This window comes from Melopsittacus undulatus, chromosome 8 (genome assembly GCF_012275295.1).
Source record: "Melopsittacus undulatus isolate bMelUnd1 chromosome 8, bMelUnd1.mat.Z, whole genome shotgun sequence".
In the NCBI taxonomy this organism is placed as follows: domain Eukaryota; kingdom Metazoa; phylum Chordata; class Aves; order Psittaciformes; family Psittaculidae; genus Melopsittacus; species Melopsittacus undulatus.
Genome location: NC_047534.1, coordinates 44,539,598 through 44,553,972, shown reverse-complemented (window position 1 = coordinate 44,553,972; position 14,375 = coordinate 44,539,598). Strand labels below are relative to the sequence as shown.

Here is a 14,375-nt window from a genome sequence, read left to right as displayed (position 1 = left end):
GCTGTCTCCACTGATATGCAAGCTAGCACTGTCTACATCCCTGTCCTGCCAAAGACCAGTCTAATTCATCTTTCCTTCACGAAATGCCACCACCACTATACCATTTGGCACTTTTTTGATTCTTTGTCAACTCTTTTCTTTCCAGTACAGCTACCTCAATGCAGTTATTGCCAATGTTAAGCTTTTACTATTTAATTAACTTGCCAATACATTTTATTAAAAACAAACTATACATCTTGGGTGGGTTTTGGCAAAGCTCCCAAGCTAGGCTCCTTTTCACACCCTACTGCATAAACTAAAGTGAACATTTATCAAGGTGTCTGCAAGTGAAATATCCAAGAAAGCAGGGACTGTAGAGCTGCCAGGTTTCAAAGTACCTGGGCATATCATTCAGAGCCTCCAGAATGTAACATGTCAACAGGTTGTCACAGCCACAGACTGAGACTTAACAGGAGGGCAGAGCATGGAAAGTTTTCTGCATTTTTTAACATAGGCCAATGCTTACTTTGTGAATATGAAATTAACATTAAATTTTCTGATTTGCAGGAGGTTTTATGGTTAACACAATGTGTATAGATTTCTCAGGGCTCTTAAGATTATGAGTGTATCTTTGCCACTTAATTTCAAGCTGGGATTTATTTTTTATTTTTTTGTTAATATTTATTACTTAATAAATATCATCTGCAGCTCCCATCACTCCTCCAAATATCATTACAATTATTCTTAAATCTACAAGGCAAATCATCTCAGTCTGATGAGGAGGAAGACTAGAGTTTTAACTTAAAACTATTAACATTAGAACTGCAAGTAAGTCATAGAAGATAAATGATGAAATTAAACCCAACAATGATTACTGCTAGAAGAAAACTAGTAATGATTCAAAGATTGATTTCCAATAACTGTTGGGTATTCTGTTCCCCCATACTTATTCACATTTCCGTGTGATTAAGAAATGTGTGCAATAACCATCCTATAAAGAACAAAAAAAGAAAAATAAATTAATTGACAATGCACCATCATAACCCAGATACGCTGCAATTAATTTTTGAGCACCATCTGCTGGCTTACTTCTAAAACAACAACTACATTTCTCAACTGCTGGTAACACTTGGATACTTACCAGGTCTGTATTGACCTATCACTTATTTTGTTATATATTTACTAAAAGTTCCCACGAGTCACGCATTATCATCATTCTAGTGGAAATAGGAGAACTCATGTAATAATGGGCAGCTAGAGAGAAGTTGTGTTGCAAAAGTTAAAATAGCTGCTCTGTTGTTAACATGGGTTGAGATAAGCCTGTCACAGTGATGTTTTTAAGCTGAAAAGGTTTCTAAAGTACACTGAAAATGAAAGCAACTTGGCCACTGTTTTTGTCTTAACATACCATATGTCACCCCTACCATAACTCTTTTCAGCAAGGAAAGAAGAGATATCACTGCCATCTTTTATTTCTTGCAGATTCTTAGACACTACTGGAAAGAGTTATAGAGAAATCTAGAGAGAACCTCACCTTCAAATATATTATTATGATTACTTCTTGCTCACCTCTTGCTCCTAGCAATACAGTGCCATCTGGTTTTTCTTTTGTCTTTCTCCTTACTCCTTTCCAGTAAGAGAAAGATCTAACATCTCCTTCAGGACAAGTTGACAGGGTCCTGTGTTAGGAGCCTGGATTTTGATGGTGTTAACTATTAGCAAATCTGGAGTCTTATTCTTTTCTCCTTCACCCTAAACACTAAATAAATATTTGCTTAGGTTGCATTTATGGAAATACTTTGTAATAGAAGAAATCTGTACTTGCTTTCTGTTAATTTGTTTCCAGTTTGAATTGACTTGTCCAGTTTTGAAGACAGAATTTGAATCTTGCCACTTTCTTCCTATGCTTCTGATAAATGTCTTTAAGTATTTTCAAAATATTTAAAAAAAATATTAGTTTCAGTATCAAACTGAAGGTATAACCTGCAAGGCCTAGATATAAAATGCTGGTCTGTTGATATGCTGAACAGTTATTTACTCAATTTTAATACTGAATTATTGAATAATCACTAACAATTTTCAATTGAAATATTAATTTATTTATATACCACAATTGCTCTGTCTACTGCCCAGATTATTGTAGTCAGTCTGGGTATATTCTGTATAATGGTCGATATTTCACTGTAGACACTTGCCAAGAGTAAAATCATGATTCCTACAGTATGCCAACAAATGCTTAACCCTTTTTTCATGTTAAGCAAATAGGACAGCTTCTGCATTTTTAAACCATATATGTTCAGGACTGAGACTCTGGATCCCTGTGAAGGCTCACAAAAATTTAAATCCAAGTAAAATAGCATGCAGACTGCTACTGTTCATGAGTGGAGTCTTTTCAGAATTAAAATATGCTTCATACTTCAAGGAACACTAACACTTCACACAGGAGAAAAAAAAAAACCCACCCAAGTTAGTCTGTATCAAAATGGTTCTAAAAAGAGAAAATGCAGTGAATTCTTAGAATCATAGAATAGTTAGGGTTGGAAAGGACCTTAAGATCATCTAGTTCCAGCCGCCCTGCCATGAGTAGGGACACCTCACACTAAATCATGTCACCCAAGGCTTCATCCAGCCTGGCCTTGAACACTGCCAGGAATGGAGCATTCACAGCCTCCCTGGGCAACCCATTCCATTAGTAATTTGCAGGAATCCCAAGGGCATTGATAGGGTTTCATTTACAAGAATACAAGAGTAGAGTTAGTCCAAAAGTGAAGATCCTGGAATAAATACAAATAAAATGTTTCTGCAATTCCTTTATATTCCAATTAAGACATTATTTTTGCATTTTCAAAACAGCAGTTGAAAGTTTTGCTTTGTGCTCTCTTGTTTTTTTTCTAAAAGGGGTAGGTCTAGTATGATGAAACTAAACCACTTTTTATTTATCATAGCTCTATAGAGAAAGAAAATTAACTAAAAAATTTAACGCAACAGTGTATCTAGTTCGCTTCACCTTTTCCCACTAACAACTTTTTTCCCTTGGGTCACAGTGATATTCTTTCTAAACCTGTACCAGTCCCATGATACTCTGCCCTAGGGACATCCTGATGCATGGGATCTGTTTTATAATTCAACACTGGCACCATTCCATTTGTAGGAAATAGCTAGAAGCTGTTGCACAAGTTACTAACTATCACCATAAACAACTATTGACTTGTAAAACATTCTCAACAGTTTAAAAATACAGTCCAATGAAATGCAATTTACAGTGTTAAAATACTGATGTTACAAATGAGTTCCAAGTGAATTCCCAGCTTATAGCTAACTATAGAACAACAAACACAATGTTGGGGTTTTTTTTGGCTCTAGTTTTGGAAGCATTAACCATCAGTTGGAATGTCTGCAAATTTTCAACAAAGTTCCTTCCTCAGTTCTAGGAGGCTCTTCTTTTGATGCCCCACTAAAGTTTCAGGATGTTTTTTTCTGTTGCATCCTGCTTTAGGTCCAAGATAAAAGCTGTCTTGGAAGCCCCCTACAAGTTTCACATTCTTCCAATGACAAAAATTACAATAGAATGTCCATCTAAGGAAGAAACTGCATCCTAATAAAAGAAGGTGGAACAGACTGCCAGCAATTAATAATACAAAGTAACATGCAACAGAACTTGGAAGAATCTTTTAGAACTAATTTTGCTCCAAGAAGTCCACAGCTCTTTATTGTTGCAGATTGAGTTAATGTGTGCATTAGAGTATTCCTGTCGATTAAGGAAGACATGCATTTTAAATGTTTATATTGATTTCCTGGTTCAGCTGCTGTTTAGTAACAGCAGATGTTGTCAAAGTGAGACTAGTTTCAAGTTTCCTTGCGTATTTCTGTATTGCCCTGACCTTTTTAGCCAATAGTTACAGAGGACTTCAGAATAGACATAGATGACTAAATCAGTTCCCAAAAGCTTTAATTCGTTTACAGCAAGTAGAATTGTTAGCATCTTTACCATTGTTTTTTTTTGGGGGGGGGGATACAAGACTGGATATTTGCAGAAAGCAGATAAAAAGTATCAGTTCTTAATTTAAGATAAAGCTTCCTGTGTCATCTTTTCTGTGTTTTACATGTGCAAGAAATGAAACAGGGTCTCTCATCTCATAGTTACTCAGTTCCATAATGAGTAACTTGAAGTGTAATGGCATGGGTCTTCAGAGCACCTGCAGATCCACAGGATCAACAGCTACATCCTACACCATTCCACTCTTGTCTCTGTGCCTACAAGGTTACAATACTATTCCAGCTCACTCACTCTAATCATCTTTTCCTATTACAGTGCCCTGTAAATCAGTTAATGCAAGAGACTGGAAATACAGAGTTGAAGAGACGAGTTATGGGGAGAAAATGCATAATATGCCATTGATTCCCACTGCTTTTGTAGCTGAACCCAAATTAAGAAAATTGAGAGTGCTTCACACCCCTAGGGTCGAGCTCCCCTTCTTCTCTCCAACACTCTGGTTTAAGATTGCTGCATCCACATGCTTCTCCTGTAGTTTGGACAAGTATAACAGAGCCTACCAGCAATGATCTGACATGCCATCAAGTATATATTTGCATTTCACCATTGAGGTTTACCCTTCTTTTATAAAACCTGAATTAAATTACATCACATCTCATTTCTGAATGACTCAAAGTCAATTACGCTATGGTAACTGGGTAACCTCACACTTGTCCCAGCTCTCCAGGCAGGCTTCATGATGGCTTCTAAGGTCTCTGGAATGACAAGCACACTATAATAGGTTCTTTCATAATCATAATTTCAGAAATCTTTCAGATTACCACACAAAATAGAATCACAGAATCAGCTAGGTTGGAAACAACTTCAAGATCACCAAGTTCGACCATTACCCCAGGACTGCCAATACCTTCACTAAAGCATGTCACCAAGGCTCTCATCTACAGGTTTTTTGAACACTTCCAGGGACAGTGATTCAACCTTTTTCCTGGGCAGCCTGTTCCAACGCCTGGCCAGCCTTTCTGTGAAGAAATTTTTCCTAATAGCCAATCTGAACCTCCCCAGTACAGCTTGAGACTGTTATCACTTCACTTGTTACTTGGGAGAAAAGACCAACCCCCACCTCAGTATAACCTCCTTTCAGGTAGGTGTGAAGTGTGATAAGGTCCTGCTTGCTATGCTATTTCTGATACAGGCCAGGATGCAACTGGCCTTCTTGGCCACCTGGGCACAAGCTGGCTCATATTAAGTGGCCATCAAACAGCACTCCCAGGTCCTTCTCCATGAGCAGCTTTCCAGCCACTCTTTCCCAAGTCTGTAGTTGCATGGGGCTGTTGTGGACCAAATGCAGGACCTGGCACATTGCTTTGTTGAACCTCCTACCATTGGCCTCAGCCCATCAATCCAGCCTGTCCAGATCCCTCCACAGAGCCTTCCTATCCTTCAGCAGATCAGCACTCCCAGCCAACTTTGTGTTGTCTGGAAATTTACTGAGGCTGCACCTAATCCCCTCATCCAGATCATCAACGAGGATATTAAACAACACTGGTCCTAACACTGAGCCCTAAGAGACACCACTAGATGCCAATTAGATGTGACACCATTAACCACTGCTCTTTGGGCTTGGCCATCCAGCCAGTTTCCAACCCAGCAAAGATTCCACCTATTCAGGCCACGAGCAGCCAGTTTCTCCAGGAGAACACTGTGGAAGAGTGTCAAATGCTTCACCTAAGCGCAAATAGACAACACCCACAGCCTTTCCCCCATCAACCAGGCAGGTCACCTTATTGTAGAAGATTAGGATGGTCAAGCAGGACCTGCCCTTCATGACCCCATACTGACTAGGCCTGATCCCTGCCTTTTCCCACACGTGCTTTGTGATACCACTTAGGATCGTCTGCTCCCTCACTTTCTGGCACTGAGGTCAGGCTGACAGGACTGTAATTTCTGGGCTGCTTCATGCCTTTTCTACAGAGAGGCAAAATGGGCTATACCATGATGTTTTTGCACATTAAAAAAAATACTGTTTTATTAGAAGAAATAATCTTTTTTTTTTTCATCCCACTTGCCCAGTCATTGGATGGGAACAGATTTAATATATGCTTTTAAATATATGAATGGAATCCAAGAACATCATTTGTCTCACACCACAGGCAGACTAGCACTGTTACAAATGCTTGGTGTCAGCATACAGCACGCCACTAATTTGAAATGTAAAACACTGTGTTATGGTATTGCTTTATATCCTACCTCCTTCAAAATTTAATTTCAGGGATTTATCTCTTCTCTGCAAGACAGCTAGCTACATAGTCCTGGGAAGGCAATAATCCTTCTGTGAAAACTCACGTTATTTTAAGACATCTATTATTCTGTAGTAGGCCAGTGCCAAGAATTTTGATGTAAAGAAAAATAGATGGAAAAGACTTTGTGTTTCATACATCAGAAGACTGTGCTGGGCTCAGATTCAAAAGGCAGATAATCCCTCCTGTGAAAAAAATAAAACAGACAAGATGGAAAGAGAAGTAGTAAATGAGCAGAAGTGAATTTATATAACCTGAACATTGTTTAAGCAGGCTCACATTTTATCATATCTTTTCCAGTTTTTTTGGTGGCATTTTTGCTTGTTTTGGTTTTGTTTGTTTGTTTTGAAGTTTTGTTTGGAGGGGTTTTTTATTTGTTTGGGTTTTTTTTGTGTGGGGTTTGATTGTTTGGAGTTTTTTTGAGGGGGAGTGTTGTAAGTCACTGTCTAGTCAAGTGACTTATAAGTTACACAGTGTAGGAAGATATTTGTATTTGCCTCTTCTCAGCTAACATACCTCTTGCAATAGGACAGAAAAGAGCCTGAAACCTACTTGCTGAAGTTCATTAGAAATATTATTTTTCTATGATATATAAAAAGTAGGGTGGAAGGAAAAAGCTACTGCTCAGTATAAGGGAAACAGTTTTAAATACAGCTCTGTAATCATGTAACTTTTTTCCCTCTAAGGTCATAGAATCAGTGAACAGTTAGGGTTCGAAAAGACCGTAGGATCATCAAGTTCCAATCCCCCTGCCACACCTCACACTACACCATGTCACCCAAGGCTCCATCCAACCTGACCTTGAACATCATCAGTGATGGACCATTCACAACCTCCCTGGGCAACCCATTCCCGTGCCTCACCACCCTAACAGTAAAGAACTTCATCCTTATATCCAATCTAAACCTCTGCTGTTTAAGTTTCAACCCATTACCCCTTGTCCTATCACTACAGTCCTTAATGAAGAGTCCCTCACCAGCATCCCTATAGGCCCCCTTCAGATTCTGGAAGGCTGCTATGAGGTCTCCACGCAGCCTTCTCTTCTCCAGGCTGAACAGCCCCAACTTTCTCAGCCTATCTTCATATGGGAGGTGCTCCAGTCCCCTGATCATCCTCATGGCCCTCCTCTGGACTGGTTTTAACAGTTCTATGTCCTTTTTATGTTGAGGAACCAGAACTGAACACAATACTCCAAGTGAGGTCTCCCAAGAGCAGAGTAGAGGGGAAGGATCACCTCCTTCAGCCTGCTGGTCACACTCCTTTTGATGCAGCCCAGGATACGGTTGGCTTTCTGGGCTGCAAGCACACACTGCTGGCTCATGTTAATTTTCTCATCAACCAACATCCCCAAGTCTTTCTCTGCAGGGCTGCTCTGAATCTCTTCTCTGCCCAACCTGTAGCTGTGCCTGGGATTGCTCTGACGCAGGTGTCGGACCTTGAACTTGGCATGGTTAAACTTCATGAGGTCGGCATCAACCCACCTCACAAGCATGTCAAAGTCCCTCTGGATGACATTCCTTTCCTCCAGTGTATCAACCGAACCACACAGCTTGGTGTCACTGGCAAACTTGCTGAGAGTGCACTCAATCCCATTGTCCATGTCAGTGACAAAGATGCTGAACAAGACCGGTCCCAACACAGATTACTGAGGGTCACCACTCGTTACATGGTCTCCACCCAGACATTGAGCCGTTGACCACAACTTTTTACATGCGTCTATCCAGCCAGTTCTTTATCCACCGAGTGGTCCACCTATCAAATTGATGTCTCTCCAATTTAGAGACAAGGATGTCTCTAAATAGACAAGGTCTATCTATATTAATCATTTACATTTAATCCAAGCAATTTAGGCTTTAGAAGAAAATATATGTCTTTTGCCCTCATAATTATCTTTCCAAGTGAGTTGATAGGAAAGACAGTCATAATTAGACAGCTGTCATTTCATCAAATGTCACATGACCCCAGACATGCCTCCTTTGATGAGATAATTAGCATTCCAAGAGGGCCAGGCCTGCCCTGTATTTGAACATATTCTGTATAATAGACAGGGTACTGCTTTTTCACAAGAATTCTCATAAGCACTAGAAAAACTAGAATAACTACTGAACATTTTGGCTACATAAATAAGGTATTTGACACTTGTGTCCTTTTCAGAAGAGCCACAAAATGCAATGAAACAGGTATGGAGACATCTTCTAAGCCTTTTTTCCCCAAAAAATATTTGGCCCAAAAATGAAACCAAAGGGACCCTCTGTTATGCAGTGATGCATTTATGTTATTCATTCATGACGGGAACAAAATATAACAGAAGTGTAACAGTACAATATGGCCAAGGTATAATGATTACTGCTTATATTACTACAACACATGTGAGGCCTTCTCACCAATCAGAAACCACTGTACTAAAATGTATGTGAACACATACACACAAAAAGATACTCCCTGCCTCTGCAAACAAAAGTCATGAAAGATGTGTACAACATACCACCACAAAATCTCAGTCAGTCTTGGTGGGACAGCAATATCACTACTGTCAGTTTTTCCTACCACTACCAAGACAAAGGACACTGCTGAAGAGTGAAAGGAAAATAAGGGATAACTGGAGCAGTCTGTGTGGCATTATTTCAGTACAGAGCTTTTCACTTGCTACAGCTGAGCCTGCCAAGTGAACTGCTTGAACATAAGCTTCCCACTTAAATCTATATGCATAATCCCACCTAATGTAGGCTTTACAGAATAACATCTGTAATTTCTTCCTACAGTGTCTAATAGTAATTTTTACTTAGTTTCCAACCTTCTTTTTATCTTCAGCTCATTACTTCAGTACTTGTATGAACTGAGTAAGTCCATGAATTTTACTGGCAATTTCCAGGGTTTAGTGGTCATTGCCTCCTTTAGGAAACCACACGCGAAAATTCAGACCTTCCTGAAGTTTCCTTGAATTGCCTGCTGCGTGTGATTTTGGAATTATTTACAGCAACAACAGCTTTTCCATACATTGTCTTATGAAGCATCTAGAATCAACATTTAGTTAGGAGGGAACAGCAAAATAAGCAGAATGAGGAATAACCATATAATGTAATTTATCTCTATAAAGAGTTTTGAGTCATGTTGAATTTGTACTAAACCTGTACCTGAATCTCATCTTCAATAGCACAGGATCACAGAAACTAGAAAGCTTCTGCTTATTTCCTTCACCAGCCTGAATTCAAATCCTTTACTTTGTAGAATTTATGCCAATTCTAAGAAAACTCCAAACCACAAATGTTGCAATGCAGTTTCTAGGCTGAAACTCAAGAATTGCTTTTTAAAATTAAATCTCCATGTTACAGAACTACTATAAAATTATAAAACCCTGTGCTTTATGTTTGGGTTTTTTTGTTTTCTCCTTTTTCCCTGCTATGTGAATGTGTTCAATCTCATGTTTTGCACTCAATACATTTGTTTATTCTGTCACTTCTTTGTCTTTCTCCCTAACTTTGATTCAGAGCTCATGCTAGACAGAGTCCAAATAAATCCTAACCCTACATTTATTTCTTTTTGCTACTGAGTCACAAATACTAAATAGTTTATCTAATAAATAGAAAAATGTCCTTCCTGTATCAGATCCAGATAATAAGTGTGATATGAGATATAAAGATTTTGTGTGTGAAAATATACAGGATTATGTCCATTTAGCAAACCTGAGCCATTCTGCTCCCCCTCCATAGAGAAACTTGAGGAGGAAAGAAGATTCTCTAGGAAGTCTATGGTAGTACATGGGGTTTGTTCATCTGACAGACTTTGTGAACATGCAGAAGTCTGTGATTGGTGAAAAGTACACTGCTCAAGAAAGTCAGAAACCGTCTGCTTAGCTTCTGTTAAGAATGGTAATTGTACATCTGGTGTCCTGAAATGCCTTCTCAGCTAGAGAGAGGAACTTGGAAGAAATAGTGAGTCACACTACCAGCTTTTGATATGAAAAACCTGCCAGTAAGTGCTTGTGGAATATTGCTGCTCTCCTTCTGCCTGGATTCCATGAAGTCCTGTCACCACAGAGCATTTAGAGTCAGGGATATCACTACTTCCAGCACTCGCTCTACTTCTATACACAGCACACCTCTGCTTTAAGTACTATGGATCCTGCACATCCTGAAGCCAGTGACAGCATCCCAAAGGATTTTACCAAGCTAAAACAAACTCCAGTTTGCACTTAACAAGCCAAACCAAGATAAACATTTTGAAAAGATACAAAGATAAAAAAGAAACCTTTACTGTACTGAAATACCAAGAAACAGAGGTTGTGATTTGTTCAGTAGTTAAGCAATGATATATCCCTCTAGCTTACCAACCAAACCTACTTTATACCTACAAATCAAAAGTATATTCTGCAGTGCAAAAAGAGTATAAAACCAGGTAGTAATTAGTTCTCATTAATTCTCAGTAAGCTCCATTAAAACTACCAGATTGTAAATTGCTGCTTTTGCCTTATTTTTTTAATCACAGAAGGACATTTCTGTTTGAAGCTTAAAGTATATTCACTAGCAATTCTTCAGTGTTGTTGTAATATTTTTTCTGTAATGTTTCCTTTTATGTTTTCATATCTTTCTTTACTATTGCAACAGGACTTACCTACTGTCATATTTATATGAGCTTTATTTTTATATCTTTAATTTTTTTCCATATTGCTTTAGTGATAGGTACAACTTTATTTTTGTGAGTCTTAACTGCTTCCAAAAAACATTGGCTATCACAGCTTTTATTATGAAATAAAAAGGTGCTTCTTTCTGTATTCAGACTACCTAGGTCCTAAGAAAGCATATAGCAGGTTACTGTTACTTGCCACTTCACTAAAGGTAAGCTAAACTGTGTAATACTGGAAAGGAAATAAAAATAGCTTCTATAAAGCCATTAGCAAACTAGCAGTTAACTTTAAATTCTGGCATCCAAGACATCTGACTTCCTTTTTCAGTATATTTATTGTTGAGACAGCCCCATCATCCCCTGGCAAATTCATGAATGATAACTGCTAATATGATTACATTAATGCAATTAGTTTCTGCAAAAGAAACTTTTACGAGCAAAAGATGTTTTATAATCAGTGAAAATTTAACCGAACATTACAACCTGAGACTTTTTACTTTTCAAATTACAAAGCATCATGAAACCAATTTTTTTTAAATCTGCAGTTATAAAGTACAAAGTCATAGAAAGCCTTGGCCTTCATAATGGACAGGTAAATGTAATTTAATATTTGACAGAACTTCAAAACAATCTTGATGTTAAACAGGCAATACTACAACACATCCTATAAATTATTCTATAGACCCTGTAAAGCAGGGATAGCTTATAATTAATACTTGAAACAGTGGTAACATACTTAAGAGCAAAAAAGCTTATGAGACTTATGAGAGATTTCTGATTCACCAGAAAGCTCTTATCAGCTGTCACAAGGAAATACTTAACTCCATTTGGCACAGAAGGAGATGAATCTATCCAGTGACTACTTATCCACAGCTAAGACAAAAATCAGCTATTGCTGGATCTAATCTGGTAGGTCTATCTACTTATGAAAAATATTCTATCAACAGTACCACGTATCTGGCCTACAGATAAATTATCACCCTTAAAGTAGACTCTGTTTAGGGAAATTAAAGCAAAATAACAATTTAAAGTCTCTAATAGTTTTATGACTTAAAAAGAAACAAACAAAGGAAATCTACCATTCCAAAAACCCCAACAATACTTAAAACATTTATTATTAAAGCACTGCTTTCAGAAGAAGTGTGTTATTCCTATGAGTATTATTACAATCTATCAATCCTTGCTTAAAGATCTATTTAGCTACTAGCTTGAAAAAAATAGCTGTGTCACGCAAAATGAACTGAAGACAAAAACCATCACTACCTCATTTAAAAACATAAAAATGGAGTAGCATTATTCAATATAGCTGTCAAGGAATGATGGGCAAAAGGAACCACAATGATCACAAAACCTAACTGAAAGTACAGAGTTTGATTTGTTAGCAAAATATATTCAAAATCCCTGCACTGATACTGAGGATACCAACATTCTCAACTTCAAGTCACTTGTATTCTATAGGCATATCTATGTATTTGTGTATATATATGTATGTGCACATATATATGCATATATATATATATATATACACACACACATGAATCCTTAATGTTAAACAGACTTTGGAGAACATAAAAAAAAAAAAAACAAAACACTGAAATTTAACAAGCCATTAAAAAAAATTCAATAGCCATATATTGAAAAGAAACAGAGGACTAGAATGATAACCAAGTCCAGAATGTTTTCTTACAGATATTGTTAAGGCCGCACAGGCCTAGCATATAGCCATATTTCAATCCAGCTTCAGAAATAATCAATAGGGTTATAAATGTAAGAACCAAGATGTGTTTCTTATATTTTCTTTTCTGTCAATCCTGAAATTTTTACAGACTGTTTACTTGAGTCTTTTAAAATTCACCTGTGTAGATTTATTCATGCAGTATCTTTTAATTAGAAGACCAAAAGTTGTAACAATAACAGTTGAATTGCATCAGTTACAGTTCAGTCAGAATACAAAATTGCTCTTGACTCTAGAGCCAGTACAAAGGATGCTTTCAGCACTACAGGACAGTTATGGTAAAATCAAAGACACAATTAATAGGGCTCTTTCAACTGAAGAGCAGAAGTTTAACACATAGACAGATCCAGGCATGCTTTTTCTTTTTTTTCAAGACTTCAAAAGAACCTCATACTATAGTGTGCTAATAAATATACATTAAAAGATTTTAAAATTAGTACAAACCAAACTACAGCAATGAAACATTGGAGATGTCTACATTCCTAAACGTTTTATTTACAGATTTTAATCAGCTGTAAGACTAAGTTAAAAAAAATGCAGCCTTTTTTGACAGGTTTGCAAGTTATTCTAGTAATGTCTACTGAAAGGCACCTCTGAGAATTTCTGTTTCAACAGCTAAAACTTAAGTCTTACCTGAAAAAGGATGGCACCATAAAACCAAGTACGTAATTCCAGTTACACAGTTTAAAATGCTTAGTGCGTATCAAAACAGTAAAGCTCTTTGTTCCACTCTCATTTGAACTGGCATGTATGGCTTGCTATGAGATGTATATGACCTAGTCTGCAGATCAGTATTCTACCTATGGTGGAAGTGTACTGTTGTGAGAAGAAATATTACTAGAGAAACAGTAGAACATTTCTTTTCCATGGCTACATTCCTGGGGATGCAATACAGTCAAAACAAACCCAACTGTCATCACTAGCACACCAACAACAAGAATCAGGCAGGATATGAGGTTATCTGAATGGTTCCATCGCTCTTTGGACAACTTTAGGTAACACGCTGATGGGATGATAAAAACAAGTGGGGTAGCACTCAGAACTCCCTGTGTGTGGGAAACAACAATAGAAAAAAAACCTCATAAGCATATATATTTAGATGTGAAGAACAAAACCCTAAATTTTTAAATGGTTGTGATTAGACTTATGCAACAGTAAAGTCAGAGAATAGAGGCCTTTGCCAGTTTTGCTATATGCTATATTTCAAAGTGAAAAGTTCCTTGCAGGAATATCTGTAAAATGATCTGAAATAATTCAGATTTATTTAAATGCTTTTTCTTTGCTGATACAGAGTAATATTTGCTGCAAGTACTATTAATTCTGATTATCAGAAGTTTCTTGGTTTCAGCATTACAGTAAAAGTCCAAACATACTAGCTCAGCAATACTATATTTGACTGAAAATTTTTAAGATCATTCCATGTAGAAAAAGTAATATACCTCAGAAAAAACAGAAAGGGAGAAAAATCATGTAGCAGTTCAAAGAATTCTGATCAATTTCTACATTTATGACCTGATTTGGGTTGACTTCCCTATGAAAGCAAAGTTCCCTTTGAGAGAATTAAAAATTCAACTCCTCTTTAAATACTCTCTTAGATAGGGACAGATAAAAAGCACCTGCTTAAGTACTTTTTATAGTAAAGCTACTGCAAAGTAACATACAAATTACATGCCAAAAGAAAGCATTTTAATGCAGAAATTACAAATATTTACTTTCTCACATACTTAAACACTATGTTTCAGATTAA

The 14,375-nt window shown here is 37.3% G+C and overlaps 1 protein-coding gene across 8 annotated transcripts in view; it reads right to left on the bottom strand.

The window, feature by feature from the left end:
- Positions 1 to 3,993: 3,993 nt before the first annotated feature.
- Positions 3,994 to 14,375, bottom strand: part of SLC38A11 (solute carrier family 38 member 11) — a 34,450-nt gene continuing 24,068 nt past the window's right edge. For 2 of the 8 annotated variants that reach the window (XM_031052205.2, XM_005152649.3), the window contains exon 12: positions 12,414 to 13,674. In XM_031052205.2, the coding sequence (XP_030908065.2) occupies positions 13,429 to 13,674 (246 nt within the window). In that variant the 3' untranslated portion in view covers positions 12,414 to 13,428. Of the gene's footprint in view, positions 4,729 to 5,589; positions 6,456 to 10,098; positions 13,675 to 14,375 lie in introns of those variants that run through there. The other 6 variants (XR_004549908.1, XM_034065438.1, XM_034065439.1 and 3 more) reach the window with 6 other exon arrangements.